This window comes from Vanacampus margaritifer, chromosome 3 (assembly GCF_051991255.1).
Source record: "Vanacampus margaritifer isolate UIUO_Vmar chromosome 3, RoL_Vmar_1.0, whole genome shotgun sequence".
Classification (NCBI taxonomy): Eukaryota; Metazoa; Chordata; class Actinopteri; order Syngnathiformes; family Syngnathidae; genus Vanacampus; species Vanacampus margaritifer.
In genome coordinates this window covers 632,894-648,646 of record NC_135434.1, presented here as the reverse complement: position 1 = coordinate 648,646, position 15,753 = coordinate 632,894, and the positions used below count along the sequence as shown (strand labels likewise).

The 15,753-nt window shown below is 46.1% G+C and overlaps 1 protein-coding gene across 2 annotated transcripts in view; it reads right to left on the bottom strand.

Annotated features, from left to right (window-relative positions):
* nos1 (nitric oxide synthase 1 (neuronal)) overlaps positions 1 to 15,753 on the bottom strand; it is a 46,292-nt gene that overhangs the window by 12,077 nt on the left and 18,462 nt on the right. The window contains exons 5-22 of one of the 2 annotated variants that reach the window (XM_077561267.1): positions 15,277 to 15,422; positions 14,532 to 14,552; positions 14,073 to 14,235; positions 13,680 to 13,771; positions 12,368 to 12,509; positions 11,602 to 11,741; positions 10,341 to 10,515; positions 10,156 to 10,257; positions 8,610 to 8,804; positions 7,627 to 7,712; positions 6,437 to 6,581; positions 5,253 to 5,357; positions 4,381 to 4,439; positions 4,162 to 4,278; positions 3,744 to 3,918; positions 2,791 to 2,929; positions 1,910 to 1,988; positions 346 to 539 (exon numbers count right to left, since the gene is read on the bottom strand). In XM_077561267.1, coding sequence (XP_077417393.1) covers positions 346 to 539; positions 1,910 to 1,988; positions 2,791 to 2,929; positions 3,744 to 3,918; positions 4,162 to 4,278; positions 4,381 to 4,439; positions 5,253 to 5,357; positions 6,437 to 6,581; positions 7,627 to 7,712; positions 8,610 to 8,804; positions 10,156 to 10,257; positions 10,341 to 10,515; positions 11,602 to 11,741; positions 12,368 to 12,509; positions 13,680 to 13,771; positions 14,073 to 14,235; positions 14,532 to 14,552; positions 15,277 to 15,422 — 2,275 coding nt within the window. The remainder of the gene's footprint in view (positions 1 to 345; positions 540 to 1,909; positions 1,989 to 2,790; positions 2,930 to 3,743; positions 3,919 to 4,161; positions 4,279 to 4,380; positions 4,440 to 5,252; positions 5,358 to 6,436; positions 6,582 to 7,626; positions 7,713 to 8,609; positions 8,805 to 10,155; positions 10,258 to 10,340; positions 10,516 to 11,601; positions 11,742 to 12,367; positions 12,510 to 13,679; positions 13,772 to 14,072; positions 14,236 to 14,531; positions 14,553 to 15,276; positions 15,423 to 15,753) is intronic. The other variant, XM_077561268.1, reaches the window with a different exon arrangement.

The following is a 15,753-nucleotide window of genomic DNA, read 5'->3' as shown; positions in this document are numbered from 1 at the left end:
TGTGTGTGTGTGTGTGTGTGTGGGGGGGGGGGCCTCTGGCTTTGCTCGGTGTGTTCAAGTCCATTAATATGCTGCAAGGATGTTTTTCCCTGACGGCCCAATTATTTTTTTGCCTCAAGAAAAATGAGAAAGTGCCAAAAGGTCAGAAATTTAAATAATAAATATATAATAATGGCAGGAGAAAGCAGCATGTGCAGAGTGATTAATTAATCACGGAATGTCAGGCAAATGTGGATTGTGAGCGCTCAAAATCATCACGTTGTGACTTTGCGCAGAAACGCACACAATCCAAACGCACTCACGCAAGACGAAACGCACAACGACGACGCACACGCGGGTACACACCGAGCGCCGTGTTCCTCTCCTCCAGGAACTCCACTTTGACGATCTGATTGACGTCGGGCGCGTCCTCCAGTTTGTGGATGAGGGCGGTGACCAGGTCCTCGTGGTTGCCGGCGAAGACGCCCAGATGGTCGCCGGGGTGGTAGCTCAGCTTTTCCTGCTTGTTGCTGTCCAGCCGCACGAATATGGTGGAGCGGCTGAAAAGGCAAAGCAACAACCCCCGCTCACTGCTGGATTATCATTTTTTGGGGAGTCAAAAACCAAATGTGATTTTGGGAGTGCAGTACCAGCTTGCGCCACAACATGGCTGGCAGCACTGAGCTGGAGCGGATGCGATGCAGCGGAAACGATTTACAATTTTCCTGAGTATTGTTGGATGCTGCTTGCATGCATTGCGGCGCCGTGTGTGTGTGAATTAGCAGCTGTTTGAAGGTTTCCAAAAGGGCCGTTTACAATTACACCCAAACTACAATTTTTAGAACAGCGCATGGGGGCGTGGCCAGTTGATTTTCGGACAAGAAACGCAGGCAGGCGACTGAGGCCAGCGTATTGGTACGAGGCAAAACTTGTGAACGGACTCGCTATTTCACCATCAATATACGTAACAGACGTATTATGGTTGCAACAAACCTCTGCCGCTGTTGTTGTGACCGGGATCGAATTTAGGGAGTTTCCAGAGGAATGCGTGTACAAGCATGTACAATTAAACCGCAGTGATTTAAAGTGGAAATGGGCCGGCAGCTGAAAATCCAGAACCAATCGATTGCAGGTATGTTTAGCGTTTAGCGTTAGCCTTGCTAGCTGCCTGCTACAACATGCTAGCAACTATACATCATGGTGAAAATGCACCCAAAATACCTCGAGTTTGCCAACGGAAGCCATAGATGTGAAAATGAATGTAAAGTATCAGCGCTTTTGAACCATATTGGATGTTTTAAAAGGTACCTTAAGCCTGCTACAACATGCTAGCGTCGCTAAGATGTGAGCGGTCGCTGTGTCACGCCACTTTAACAAAAGTAACGACAGAAGAGCCCGAAGGTAGGCTGAAAATCTTCAAATGAAAATCGTGACTCTAATGTGTTGCGTTTTCGTGAAAACACGATATTAGCAGTCATCTCGATCGCACCCGAGTGGCAGCAACCATCATACCATAAATCTGACCTTCCTCCGAAAACGGCTTTCTTTCTGCCCACTTTGAGGTCTCGGCGCGTCAACCAGCGTTGAAGCTGCTCCAAAGTGCGTTTGTCGATTGAAACATGTTGAAATTTCGCACCTGGGACGTCCTTCACTTCCAAAATGACGCGTACGCGTGCGTCCTACGCTCTTATTTTGTCCCACTCGTGCATATTAATGAGGAAAACGTGACATCATTTGAGATCAACCCTATTACCCTAACAGCTATGCTAATTTAGGTTAGCCCCTCAATGCCATTTCACAGAGAGGTGCTAGCTTTAAGCTAGCAGCCTTTTGCTAAGATATGATTTCAGAGCAATGTGGCGCCATTTCCCGTCTAGTAAATGCGCCAAATGAATGTCAAAATGAGCAAAATTCCTTAAAAAGCGCTCACTTGGATTTGGGACTTTGAAGGTTTTGCGATTCCAACATTTTGGCTCCGTAAACTCTCTTCTTGTGGATGGTGTACAGCGCTGGAAGGAAAAGGAAAAAAATCATCAAGTCAAATTGTTGTCATTTTATCAATGCTAATAAAAATAAATAAATAAATAAATAAATAAATAAGCCTTTACAAAGCTATTGCACATTCATATCTGACAGACACAATCAGAAACATTGATTTAATGAAAGACTAACAGTAAACAGTGTCAAATGTTGCTGCATGCTTTGAACCGAGGGGAAGTAGCGCCATCTCAGGGACGAACAAATTCAGCGTAATCCATCATCAACAGTCTCGCACACTTATAGTTTGGGTAGCAAGACGACATGCTTTACTGCCTACAGAAAAAAGGTATGAAATGTAGCTGCATGCTTTGAATGCGGGAAAACTAGTGCCGTGTAATGGACGCCAACGCACCGTTGTCCCACATTAATAGTGATACGCTTGTTATTTCAGGAGCAAGCTGCAGGATTACTGGATACGATGTGACGTGTTGCCGCATGCTTTGAATGTTGAACAATTTGCCATGTCCAGTGGACAAACAAAAACATATGCAACATCAAAAGCAACACAATCTTATTTCAGGAGCGAGGCTCTCTTTCTGGAAACGGTAATAGAAGGCGTCAAATGCTGCTGCATGCTTTGAATGAGAGTACATTAGTGCAGCCTAATGGACAAAAATAAGAGCAGTTACTTCACTTCAACAGCATTGCATGCGTATCATTTCAGTATTGAGGTCCTCTTACAGGATGCTGCATCAAGTGTGAAATGTTGCTGCATGCTTTGAATGTGGGGGAGCAGTGGAAGATACTGAAACTGTTTTTGATTTTTTTTACCGTCGGTGAGAGCCGGCGCCTCGGCGGCGTACGTCAAGCGGAACTTGCTCTTCTTCCAGCTGCGGTGGTTGCTGATGAGCGAGTCGTTGGCCTTCTCGATGTTGACGTCGTCGCCCACGCAGAAAACGTCGCAGGCGGCCTTGGGGCGGGTAAGACGGTGAAACGGTTCAAGCACAAGTTGAGCCAAGGCGCAGCTCGGCCCGCATTGGACGGCTTGCACTTTCCAAGGGCCCCCATTTTTCATGGCCATTCCGCAAAAGAAGCGGCAAACTTTAGCTACTTACTTCTGTTAAGATTATTCACGCAATTCGCCCCAATAATAGTTGCTTTGTACCAAGTTAACAAACATGAATGAATAGCGCAAAAAAAGACATTTTCGTGAACTAAAAAACAAAAACCCTTCAAAAAAAAAAGGAAACTGAAACTACATCTTACTTATTATTTGGTATCACAAGCAATGACAAAACATCAAAAAACATATAACTATACCTTTGGGACACTGGTAATATATAAAATAGAACGTATTTATATGTTTTTGGGAGCAAATGAGTTAAGTACTAAATACTTGCGTACGTATTTAACTTCCCGCACGTATTTTGGGTTTCTTACTTTCTCACTCATGAAGACTCGACTAAATTGTTGTTGTCGCTCAGAACGCGTTACGTCCGACATCATGAATTCATTTTGGGTATGCTAAGAAATTGTGACTATAGTTTAGCCAATTACGATTAGTAATTGGAATGTCATCAGAAATGTTAAGTCAACTCGCCCCACCATATTTAAGTATTAATGTGATATTTAAGCGCACTGTAAAATGGAGATTTGAAACGAAAATGCTGGAAATGTGCTGCCACTGTCGGGCTTGTTTTTTGGGCAGTAAAAGAGTTGATGACATCAACGGAACGTGCCGTCGTCGGGACCCGTGACCCCTTCCCGGAAGGTCGCAAAGTCACCTTAAAAACCTTCTTGGCCCAAGTTCTGAAGGACTCCTCCTGGCCGCACAGCTCGTCGCCCTCCCCCATGCGGAGGATGCGCTCCCCCCCGAGCTCTTCGAACAGCGTGTCCACGGCGTGCGCGAAGGCGCAGAAGTGCGGGTAGGCCCTCGAACCCAGGCCGAAGACCGAGAACCTGCGCACACGCAAACACACAACAGGGTGGCGGTCGTGTTCATCTGTCCATCGTCCCCTTCATCCATCCAAGCTTTACCAAACCTTTTCTTTTGACCCCACGTTTGATTTCGAACGACGACCGTGTGAAAACCAGTCATGAAGAAAAAAGGGGGTCCGTAACAAAGTTTGGCAAAGTCTGCAAAAGCTCCCAAAAACGGAAGGAGGAGGAGAAGGCGGGAGGGCCGATGTCGTTTTGCCGTACCTGACGTTGGCGAGCGGTCCGGTGCTCTCAAAGTTGACTTTGGCTTCGGGCTCGTCGCTGGACGACTTCCTGGTGTCGGAGTAAGACGAGACGCTGTTGAAGCGGACTTTGTAGCTCCTGAGGAAGGAAATCGGGAAAACACGTTGAGCTCCGTCCGCTTCGTTTGGTGGCGGCAAAGAAAAGAAGGAGAAAAAAAAAGTCACGGTGGCGCCGGCTCACTTTCGGTCTTCCGTGTTTGACGTCGGGTGTCGCATCTCCATCAACGCAGCCCCGAATTTCTACGGCAAGAAGTCAAAACAATCAACAGTCGACGGGGGTTGGTGGAAAGGGTGTGTTCGGGGGGGTCGTGGGACTTTGTTCTTTGGGTGGCAACAAATTTTCTGATTTCAGGCCACTGTTTTGGCTTCCAAATGGAGTTTTCAGCCATGATTCGGGTTTCTTAGAAAGGTTAGTTGCTTAAAGTCGGGTTACAAGCCAGCGTAAAGATTGAGTTTTCAATTCAGGGTTTGCAGCCGTGGTGAGGTTTTCAAATGAGGGTTTCAAGTCAGACTTTTGGCGTCTTATTGGGGTCAAAGTAAGTCTTGAAGGCGGGGTTAAAGTTTCTACGCCGCAAACACTGGGTTGTTAAAACTTTCGGCGTACATTTTGTGGAGTTCATTTAAACTCCTCAAGTGTCATTTTAACATTTTCAGAGTTACATGATGAACAAAGTACAACTTTTTTTTGACAAAAGTGTTATTTTCCCAAAGTGTTTCTTGACCTATTTTTAATGTGGACCAATCGAGACACTTGTTGAGTGTTAAATTTAACTCTGCAGGTGTTGAAATAGCACTGACGAAGTAGCTGTGGAGTGTTTGAAGCCAGGGTTAAAAAACAGGTCGGGTTTTCAAATAAAGATGTTCATCCAGATGTTGGTACGTTGTTACGGCGTCAAACGAGGGTTTGTCTCGCAAAGTCAAGTCAGGTTAAGGTTCTTCGGCCCTCACTGATCCAAATGCGCATTTTTGTGTTGAAATGCTTTTTTTTTCGTGCCACTCGGGTGAGGCCATGGGGCAAAGGTCAAGGGTCAAAGGTCAATGAGCAAGCCCGACCTCCCCGTTCTCAGGCGGGTCGCCGTTGCCAAAGGTGCTGGTCACCACCAGCACCAGCGTCTCGTGCTCCAGGTCCACCACGTCGTAGTCGTCCATGGACATCACCTGCGCACGGGAATTCGTGTCCTCAATATACGTACACGTTGACATTACGTTTCACAACCATATATTGCCCAGCCTTAAAAAAATAAATAAATTAGATTTAACACACACACATATATACTAAGGGTGTCAGACAATTAAAATGATTAATCGTAATTGATCGCATGACTTCAATAGTTAACTGACGATGAATCAGAAACTTTATGTTAAGCTCGTAGAAATACGGCTGCATCGTTTAGTCATTGATTCATCAGTCATTTCATTATAATTCATTCAATTGAGTTCAAATTTAAAAAGATGTGCAGCACTGTAAAAAAAAGTGATATTGACTTGTGTTGAGGTCATTTTTCTGCCACTAGATAGCACAATTGCATGCATAAGACATTGGTGACGGCTCAGCGCATTTCTTCATTTCATATTAAGAACGATCTCATCTTTAACATGAAGTCAGTTGTGAAAATCTGCACATTTTTAAAAGTGTCAAATACAACTTGACCGCAGTCTCCACAAATATATGCATTATGATGACATTTATTACTGCCGAATTTTGATGTGGATGCGTCTGCTCCGTTGCAATCAGAATTCCCATGTAAGTGGCGGCCATTAATCGCACGGTAAAAAAATTTGTGGCGTTGGAGGAATTTTAAATGAACTCAAAATGAACACACTCATTTAGATTATATATATCATTTAGAAATTGATACATATCGAGTTTTGCAAGCAGAAGTCAGTAAAAACTGTTTGATTTAAAAAAATTTAAAAAAGGGGTTGGCAACAAAAAAACACAAAATGATTAAAAAAAAAATTGGGGTCACGGCCGTCAGTGCACGCGGCCGTCTTGCTCAGGAAGGAAACGAGCACCACGCCAAAGTCGCCGCGGGCGTTTTGCGCACGCCTCCACGTCTCCGCTTCGTTATGCACGGAAGAAAAGACGAACCCGGAGGCAACACGCACGTTGCGCAATGGAGCGTTTGGGCCACCTGGGCCGGCGTGCCGAGCGTGCCGAGCGTGCCGAGCGTGCCGAGCGTGCCGAGCGTGACGAAAGCTGGGCGGGATGACGCAAGGCGCGGGCAAGAAGGTACCTTTGCGTCAAAAGCGTGTTTGAAGATTTCACACAGCGTCTTGGCGTTGTCCTGAGATTTGCCCGTCTCGGTGGCGAACAAGATGGTGGCCTTGACCCGCTTGGCCATGGCCGCGCCCATCAGCTTGGCCGAGAACTTCACCGCCCTGCCGGCACAAAAAAGGCAAATGGCGACTTTTAAGGCAAATCTGTTTCCACTAGTTTTTGTTTTTGGGAAAGCTGTTTGGGTTGGGTTTAAAAAAAAATGTAATAAGCGATATCAAGTCGGTTTTCCTTTTTAAGCCCGATATCGATTCATACAACCCACGAATCGATTACTTTGATGTCTTTTTTTTTTGTATCTCACTGTTCTCTTGAATTTTACTGTTGAAATGAAAAGATTTTTCTTTCATTTATGAAAGACTTATTGCACTTTAAGACAATTCAGAATCTTTTGAATTTATTTTTACAATGATTGAATTTGAAATATGGAAATATTTTCATCTCATCTTAGCTGATGTCAATGTTAACACGCAAGTTACGGGTTACTTTCATCAACTCGTTTGTTCCCAAAAACGTATAAATAAGTGCTACTTTAAATGTTTTGAGTGTCCCAAAGACGTATTTATATGTTTTTTCAATATATACTTTTTTTTTTTTTAATGCTAGAGCATACAGAAGGCTTTGATGCAGCCTCTCAACTGCAAAGAATGGTTGAAGAAAAGGTAGTTATTACACTAACGGCCAGCAGGTGGCAGCAGAGCAAAAGAGATCAACCAGAGGCATGTTGAAAAAAAAAAGCTCATTTACTCACAATTCTAAATAGATTTGTCAATCATGATGAAACTTAGCAATATTCTAATGCTAATTGCTACAAAATGGAAACAGAAATATACTTTTTTTTCTTGATGAAAGAAGAGACTATGTTTGTCCTACATATATAATTATCTTAGTGGCCCAACACTAATGTTAAATCCACAAGCTAGCAAATGAGTAGAAAACAAGCAAAAAAACAAAAAACAAACAGACATTGGAAAGTTTTTTTTCCACTGGGAAAAGGCCCAGTGAGACAACACAAGACTCGAGGACCGAGAAGAAAAAGAAATGCGCATAATTCTGGCTTTACGGCGCCGGGCGATTCTGAGGCCCAAAATGCGTGGACGGGCTGCTTTGGCGTTCCGGTGACTTTGTTTTCAACAGGCGAGAACTCACTTGGCTAGTTTCTTGAAGCCGATGGTTCGCTTCTTGGTGGGCGTCCCGTTGACACCTTTCCACACGTGGGCGTGCCACGGGTCCACCTGCGGGACACGGCAAAGGGTTTAGAGGCGGCCGGTCGGGGGGGGCGGGGCTTCCAGCCTGCCTTCCTGCCTTTGGGCTTCAAATCAAACTTTGGGTTTTCAACTCAGGTTGGGGTTTCAAGTGAGGCTTTGGTGACTGGATCTGGCTTTTAAACCGGGGTTAGTGAGGGAACCACATCAGGGTTTCAAGCTTCGATGGGGCTTTCAAAGTCAAGTTTGGTCATGTTTCGCTTTTGCGGGGGTTGCGTTTCCTTTTGGGTTTTCATTTGCTGTCTGAGTGTCGTCATATATAAAAGCGATGTATAAAGTTAGGGATCGTTTGGGTAAACAATGAGGGCTTCAAACTTGGGTGAAGGTTTCAATCAAGTATTCGGTCTTTGAGTCGGGGTTCGGGTTTTTAAACCAGGCTTCGTATTTCAAAGAAGGGTTGAAAGCCTGGATGAAGCTTTTTAAACAAGGTTAGGCTTTCCTGTTTGAAGCATAAATGAGGCTTTCAAACCTCCAACAACGTTGAAGGTTTCAAATCTGGCAATCTTAAAAGCATATTTGATTGATTGAACCATTTTCAGCAGCAAAATGTTAATATTTTGTCCTTACTTCCTTATTTTACATGTACAATTAACATCTTAAAACGCAACATTTTCCACTCGCTGTCGACTGAAGATGACGTCACCCGTGACGAGGAAGCGGGTAGCGACCAATCACGGCTCAGTATGCTGACCAAACCCAGAAAACAGGTGAGCCATGATTGGTCGCTTCCTCAGCACAAGTGATGTCATCTTCAGTCGAAAGCATTTGTTTTTAATCAAGTCAAAGTCATCCAATTGATAGTAGGCCCGCCCCTTTAAGCAAGGGTTCGTGTTTCAAGACAGGTGGAGTTTGCCGGGCGGGACCCACCTGGTACTCAAAGGACGGCGTGAGGCGGTAGTTGAGCATCTCCTGGTGGAAGACGGGCGTGATGCTGCTGGACATGGGCGGCACGATCCAAACCCAGTCGCCCGGGCAGCCGCCTCGCACGCGGTACTCGTTCTCCATGTGCTTCATGAAGGACTCGGTGGCCGAATGGTGGTCCACGATGGTCACTTTGCACACCTGAGTGGGAACAAACACCTGAAAAAGCGCCCGCAGTACCGCATTGCCCGCAGCAGAGGGCGGGCGCACCCCAGGTGGCAAATCCAGGTCCAGAAAGTCAAGTCAGAACCCCAGGTGCTAGCTAGCCAGCTAGCTAGTTGCATAGCTAGCTCCCTTGGTGGCCCGTTTCCTGCTAGGGAGCTAGCTAGCTAGCTAGCTAGCATCAGGGGCTAAATGCAAACTCTGGCAGGGTATTTCCTTTCTGGACCTGGATTTGCCACCTCTGGCGCACCCCCTGGATGCTCGGTTCCGATTTGGGTTTGGGTCAGTCGATGGATGGCGCCTCGGCGTCTAGAAATTGTTGAGGTTAGGGTTCAGGTTTAGGGGAGGTCGACAGAAAACTGTAGCCTGTTTTGAGGTCAGGGTTCGAGGTTTTGGAGTTGTCTCTGCGCATGTTAAGTTGACTTGTGGCTACTGATTGTAGTTTGATTTTGACTTCATGTAAAAAAAGGCAAAGAAATAAAAAATGAATAAAAAAACTCACGGAACTCTCTCTCGATTGGAATGATGGTTGACGTTTAATTCTTAATTCATAAAATCACAACTCGCTCCAAATACAACATAACCCCTGCTGAAAATGGTTTCCTTCCCCAATCAGTAGCAGATGTCCGCTAGTGCAGCGGTCCTCAACCCTGGTCCTCAGGGACCGGTATCCTGCCTGTTTTCTATTTTCTCCCACAGCCAACACAGCTGGAGATCGTTATCAGCCTTCTCCAGAGATTGCTGATTAGCTGATGATATGAATCACCTGTGTTGGCTGTGGGAGGCATGGAAAACAGGCTGGATGCCGGTCCCTGAGGACCAGGGTTGGGGACCTCTGCGCTAGTGGAACCCCACTTAAGTATTACCTGGCCACCTGCCCATGGCTCAGGTAAACAAACCAAAACACATCGCCCCCTAGTGGTTGGAGGTAAAAACAAATCAAACATGGGCTCCTGCAGTGCTAGTTCCAAAAACAACACAGCAAAATTAGTTTGTGGTTCTTTTTTTGGTACAGTCTTGCTCTTGTGTGGGTCACGACCTCCCAAATTCTTGCTCCCGTCTTGGTCTCGATCCTCTCTAGTCTGGATAATGTCTTGGTCTGGTTTGGCTCGGTCTTACTACAACACGAGCTCTTAAAATAAGTACGATTATACGATCCGTGCCGATATCGCGGCAGATGAATATCGCTCTCGGCCAATACTGGAAGCCGCAATTTACCGGGAGTGAAGAAGTTGCATCCATTGCGGACATCCCTCAACATCAATCTCATCAAGTTGCCCACCCGAAACAAACCGCTGCACAATCGAACTGAGACGGAAGGAGGAGGCACCTGAAAACTGTAGAGTACGGCGATGTTGATTTCCACCAGGGCTTGGTCTTTCCACAAGGACGAAGTCTTCCTGGTGTCTAAAGACATCTTTTTGGCCACTTCCTGTGGACGGATACAACGGCAGGGATTATGACGTTCTCATCAAAACGGCAAGAGAAGTCGGGTCGTGGAGGCCACAAGTCCACCTCCAGGATGTTGTAGCGGGAGCTGTCGCAGAAGTCCCGGACGCCGATCTCGGTCCCCATGTACCAGCCGCTGAAGGGACAGCCGGTGAACTCCAGGCCTCCGATCTCCAGCAGCATGTTGGAGACTGCGGGCAGGCTGTACCACTTCAGCTCCAGCTCCTTGAACCACTCGTACCTGGGCACAGCAGGAGCGGGACGAAAACGGTCACAATTCAATGTAAGCCGCACGGGAACTGAAGGAGAATTTTTGAACGGACAAAATACGCTCGCGACTTTGCTGTCAGAGACCAAGACTTGCCTGAGACTAAGACAAGACCAAAACCAGACTTTTGGGAGTCAAGGACGAGTGAAAACCAAGACCGAGACAAGACGCACAAAAACATAACATTCCATTTAAAAAACAATGACACGGTTGAACACAACATTCTCATAATTGGAATGTCAAAATGAATCGAATAATTGACAAATAATAAATAAGTCGACAACTATTTTAATAATCCAGTCATCATTTTGAGCCAAATCTTTTGATTTCAGCACATCGACAGTAATTGCTGACTGATTTCTGTAATCCTTCTTCTGTGTTTAACCAAAATAAGATATTTGCAAACATCTGCTTTTACTTTACAAAACAACGAGCGAATCGTTTCCTCCTTTTTTTAATCGCTATACGAATATGAAGTACGAAAATAACCACCAGTCACTGGTTAATAAACATTAATCGGAGAAAATGCTTTCGTAATACACTTGAATGCAAAACAAAATGAATCCAATTAGTCGATTAATCGATTCAAAAATAATACGCGCACTGATGATCATTTTCATCATCACCTTCAAGCCTTCTGAAGCATAACCTGCAAAAAGTGTTGGCTGTTTTTTGGGGCGCTTCGATTTAACGGACAATCGGCTTTAACGGACGACCCCTCCCACCTGTAAAAATCGTTCCCCGACTGGCAAACGCGAGTCCGCAGCCAAGAGAAGCATTAGTGCAAATAAGCCACTTTGGGCTTCCGTCGTCCTCCGCCGGGAAAGATTTTGACGTGCACTCGCCGAGCCGCTGGCTCGCAATCGGCTGCCGTTGCACAATTTGGGACGAGTCCAAATAATCCGCTCAAAAATGGCGTGCTTAGAAATGCTAACCGTTTCACACAACAGCAATGAACAAAGTGTTTGTTTCTAAAAACCTGAATTATTGACTGCATGCCAACGTAGTCAGTGTTGTTGTTTTTTGGGGTGATTGTTTTGATGATGTGGTGCGACTCACTTGGGGTGCGAGATGGGGACCTCCAGGACCAGGTCTTCGTGCATCTCAAAGAGTTCGGGGTCGTTGCCGTTGGCCTGCAGCAGGAGGGGCAACACGTCGAAGCGACCTTTGGGCGCCTTCCAGCCCAGCTGCATGCAAATCTGAAAACAAAACCAAAAAAACGCAATCTGTTCTCGCATCCCAAGAAATGCAGCAAAACCCGCCAAGAGGAGAAATTCCGTGTGTGATGCAATTCACAAACATTAGAAATGGATTGGAATAGAACAACAAAAAATGGCGGTGGGGGTCGTTTTAAATCATAATTGAGCACGAAAAAGAAAAGTCTGCCACATTTTTTTGCTTCGATTCAATAGACGTTGTGCTGCTCCTCCTGTTGTGTGCACTTTAGCCATCAGGGGGCAGTATAATACAAACGGATGCACGAACGCAACTCTTCACAGGGGATCAAGAATATATGCCAGTGAGGTTAGTAAAAGCCACCATTTATTAGCCTGTCAATGGCATTTTGCATTGTTTGTTAGCATTAAGCTAAGCAGACTTTCCCAAGGCCGTCTTATGTGGCGAAAACTTCGGGTCACTCATATGTCAAGGCAACACTTTGTAGTGATTGGCGAGTTGGGGATCATCCACTCATCATTCCCTCATCATTCACTCATTGCCGACTCCTGAATGAGCACAACAGGATTTTTAGAGGAGCATTTCATGCATAATCTGAAAAACGGATGAAGGTGCACGAAAGGCTTCAACAATTGGCAAGCGAGCGCACCTCGGTGAATTCCACGTTGGCGGGATCTCCCAGGACGCTCCCGTCAGGCTGCTTGTAGCCGGCGTAGCGGATGAGCTGACTGTTCCACACGCGGTAGTCGCGCTTGCCGTCTGTCCTCTGAGGGAAGATGGTAATGGCCGACCTGCGACCCCAAAAAAAAAGGACAATCTTGGATGTCGGCTTTCTATGCATCGCTGCTCCACGCGCGTTTCCAGGTTTACGATCGTCATGCTATGCTAATTTCTGTCAGCTTGTCTATGGCCTTTCATATTGTACGTTAGCGTTAAGCTAGTTGATATTTGAACCCCGACCTATATGATAACAATGTTGAATGATCTTTTGTTTGTGTGTGAGTTTTTTTTATTTTTAATCTTTGCTCATTTCCATTAGCCCGTGTACGGAGTTTTGCATTACATGTTAGCATTAAGCTAGCGGACTTTGGTCATTATGGAATGGGAGAGAACTTTTTCAGTTAAAAACATAGGATGTTGAATTCTCTTTTGTTTTTGTGTCAGTGTTGTGGCTTATGCTCATTTCTGTTAGCTTCTCTATGGAGAAATGAACTATATGTTAGCATTAAGCTAGCAGACTTTGGTTATTATGGAATGGGAGAGAACTTTTTCAGTTAAAAACATAGAATGTTGAATTCTCTTTTGTTTTTGTGTCAGTGTTGTGGCTTATGCTCATTTCTGTTAGCTTCTGTATGGAGAAATGAACTATATGTTAGCATTAAGCTAGCAGACTTCGGTTATTACATGATGGTGTTGAACAATTTGGATTTAAAATGTTTAATGGTGAAGTAGCCTTTGTTTTGTGTCAGTTCTTCCATCTATGCTAATGACATCAAGCCGTTTATAGCATTTGATATTGTTAGCATTCAGCTGGAAGACGATTATATGATGTGATTAAAAAGTGGGCCCATCGGGTCATTCGGGTCGAGCCAATCTCCCTCGGCCGTTCGTCAACCAACCGGGACGCTTCATTGGCAGCCAAGCAATCTGCCGCTTGCGCAATCTCGTGCTACGTTGAGCTTGTTTATTGAGACTGATGAAGAAGAAAAAGTCGTCTGACGATCAAAACAAACAAATGCTCTCAAGTTCAGCTCGTCGTCCGTTTGTCGCCGAGCGAATTGGAGATGCGGCGCCGAGTCGCGCCTTCCCGAAGGTCGGGCCGCGGTTAACGAGTGTGACGCCGTCGAGCGGAGATGAAATGTCACATGCGATTATGAGAGCCGCGGACGACGGACGGCGGACGGACGGACGGACGGACGGACGGACGGACGGACGCTTGGTGTGATTTGCTTTTTGCTTACCTGAGGTTGCCCTTGTTGGTGGCGTATTTGATGTGGTTGCAAATGTAGTTGTACATTCCATGAGCTGTTGTGCAGTCTCTTGCGTCGAAAACCTGAAAAATAAAAAGGGGGGGTTGGGGGGGGGTCGAGTCCCTTTAGGACAGTGATAGCAAGTAACGTAGTGCAAATACTTGGATACTTGGATTTTTCAGGTGAGTACTCTCTTTTTTTAAGGATGCTATTTTTGGTTGCCGCGTGTCCAATTGACCGATTTGTAGTTTGGGAAGGTTTATTTTGATCGTTTGGAAGGCGGCGAGAAGAAACTCAAGGTGTGCCCAGCGCCGTCCCCCCGACTTCAACCCTATCGAGGACGCCGAATCATTTGGAAGATAAAAGCCCATCAGTTGCCGTCACCTGCAGTTTGGACCACTGGATCCTCCCCACGCAGCGGGCGGCGTTCCGCCAGGCGTGCTTGGCTCCGTAGATGAGCTCCGTGTCCTTGAGCTGGTACGTCCCCGAGGCCTCGATGTCCTTGGTCACCTCCTCCAGCCGGTCCGCGTGAGCCTTTGAACTGTACCTGCGCGCAAAGGGGAACCGGGCGGCGTCAAAACGTGCGCGAAAATCTAAAATCCAAATCATCAAGCTGCCCAATCAAGGGTGAAAATGAATAAATGAATACGTTTCTGCCCAATTTCAAAGTCTTGATGATTTTCATGTTTGAAAGTTGTCAAGTCAACGCCAAGACAAAAGGCGGCGTCATCACCCCCCCGATACCGCACAAGAATTTCATCCAATTAGAACCCCGCAGCGAGTCATTTACAGAAAGCGCCAGCGGCGGCGAATCGAGGAAAACGGAGAGTGGGCGGGACTTACTCGATTGGACCATTCTTCGACCTGAAAAGTTCACAAGACAATCAACAAAACATTCCTTGCATGAAACCCTTTGAAAGAGATGCAGATCAGTGTTGCATTCACACTGCCGTCCAAATTGGGTCCGATCTGGATTCAACTTGAAAAGCTTCACAAATGTTGCAAAAAATGGATCAGATTGATGATGAGAATCCCCCGAAGAAAAAATGGACATTTGAACAGATACTCGTTCCGATGTCACCTAAAGCTGATTTCTCACACGACGACAAACGGGCTGTCCCATTTTCTTGTGTTTTCTCAAACCCGTATCCCACTGAGAGGTCAACGTTTGAGAGGGTCGCGAATGTTGATTTCTCCTCAGGGTTCGTTCGTGGTCAACAGTTTGAATAGTCTTTCAAAATGCCGGCGACCATTCAAACTGCTGGTGAAGGTCTTCTTTGCAACCCTTTTGTCTCGGGCCAGAATCAGGTTTAAAACGGGTCAAAACTGAACATTTGATGATAGAGCTAACGAATCTTGACGACTTTTTTTTGTTGTTGTTGACACACCGAGAGTCTATTCTCTGTTTTTGAGCGACGGCGTCTGATTCCGTGAGATTCCTCCCTCGGAAGTCAGGACTTGTTTGTGCGTCGCAGTCTTAAAGCACGTGCTGCTCTATGCGGACATTAGGCAGCACGCCAAACTGTTGTGGGCCTGGATTTGACCCCTGTGGCGCTCCCTAAGAATTCAACTTTTGATGGCGTCTTGCCTTTTGATGGAAGTGTAGTACTGGTCGATGAAATCTGTGGCCAAGGTCAGCAGCTCCTCTTTGGGCCGCACTTCGTCCTGCTTGCGGCCGTGCGGGCCCGGGATCATGATGGAACCCTGGCACACGTTCTCGCCGCAGGTGGGCATCTGGAAGCAGACAAAGAAGCATCCAAACAGTCGGCATCACCTGCGTGGCGCCTGCAAAGCTCAAGTTGACAGCGGCTGCTTGGAAATTCCGCAAGTCGGCGACCCGACCCGCTCAGGAAAGGACAGCGGCTCCATTTCCTACACAAGCGAACACCACGTTCCGCTTCCTGTGTGCTTCCAGGCACGACTTTTGGACCTTTTCTGTCCGTCTCCTCATCGCGGCGATGCCCATCAAATGTCACATTGCCAAATCGTGTTCATTTTATCCGCCATTTTTAAATTGAGTCCAGTTTCAATCATTCTTGTTTGTCAACAACGTCCCTGTTTTTAT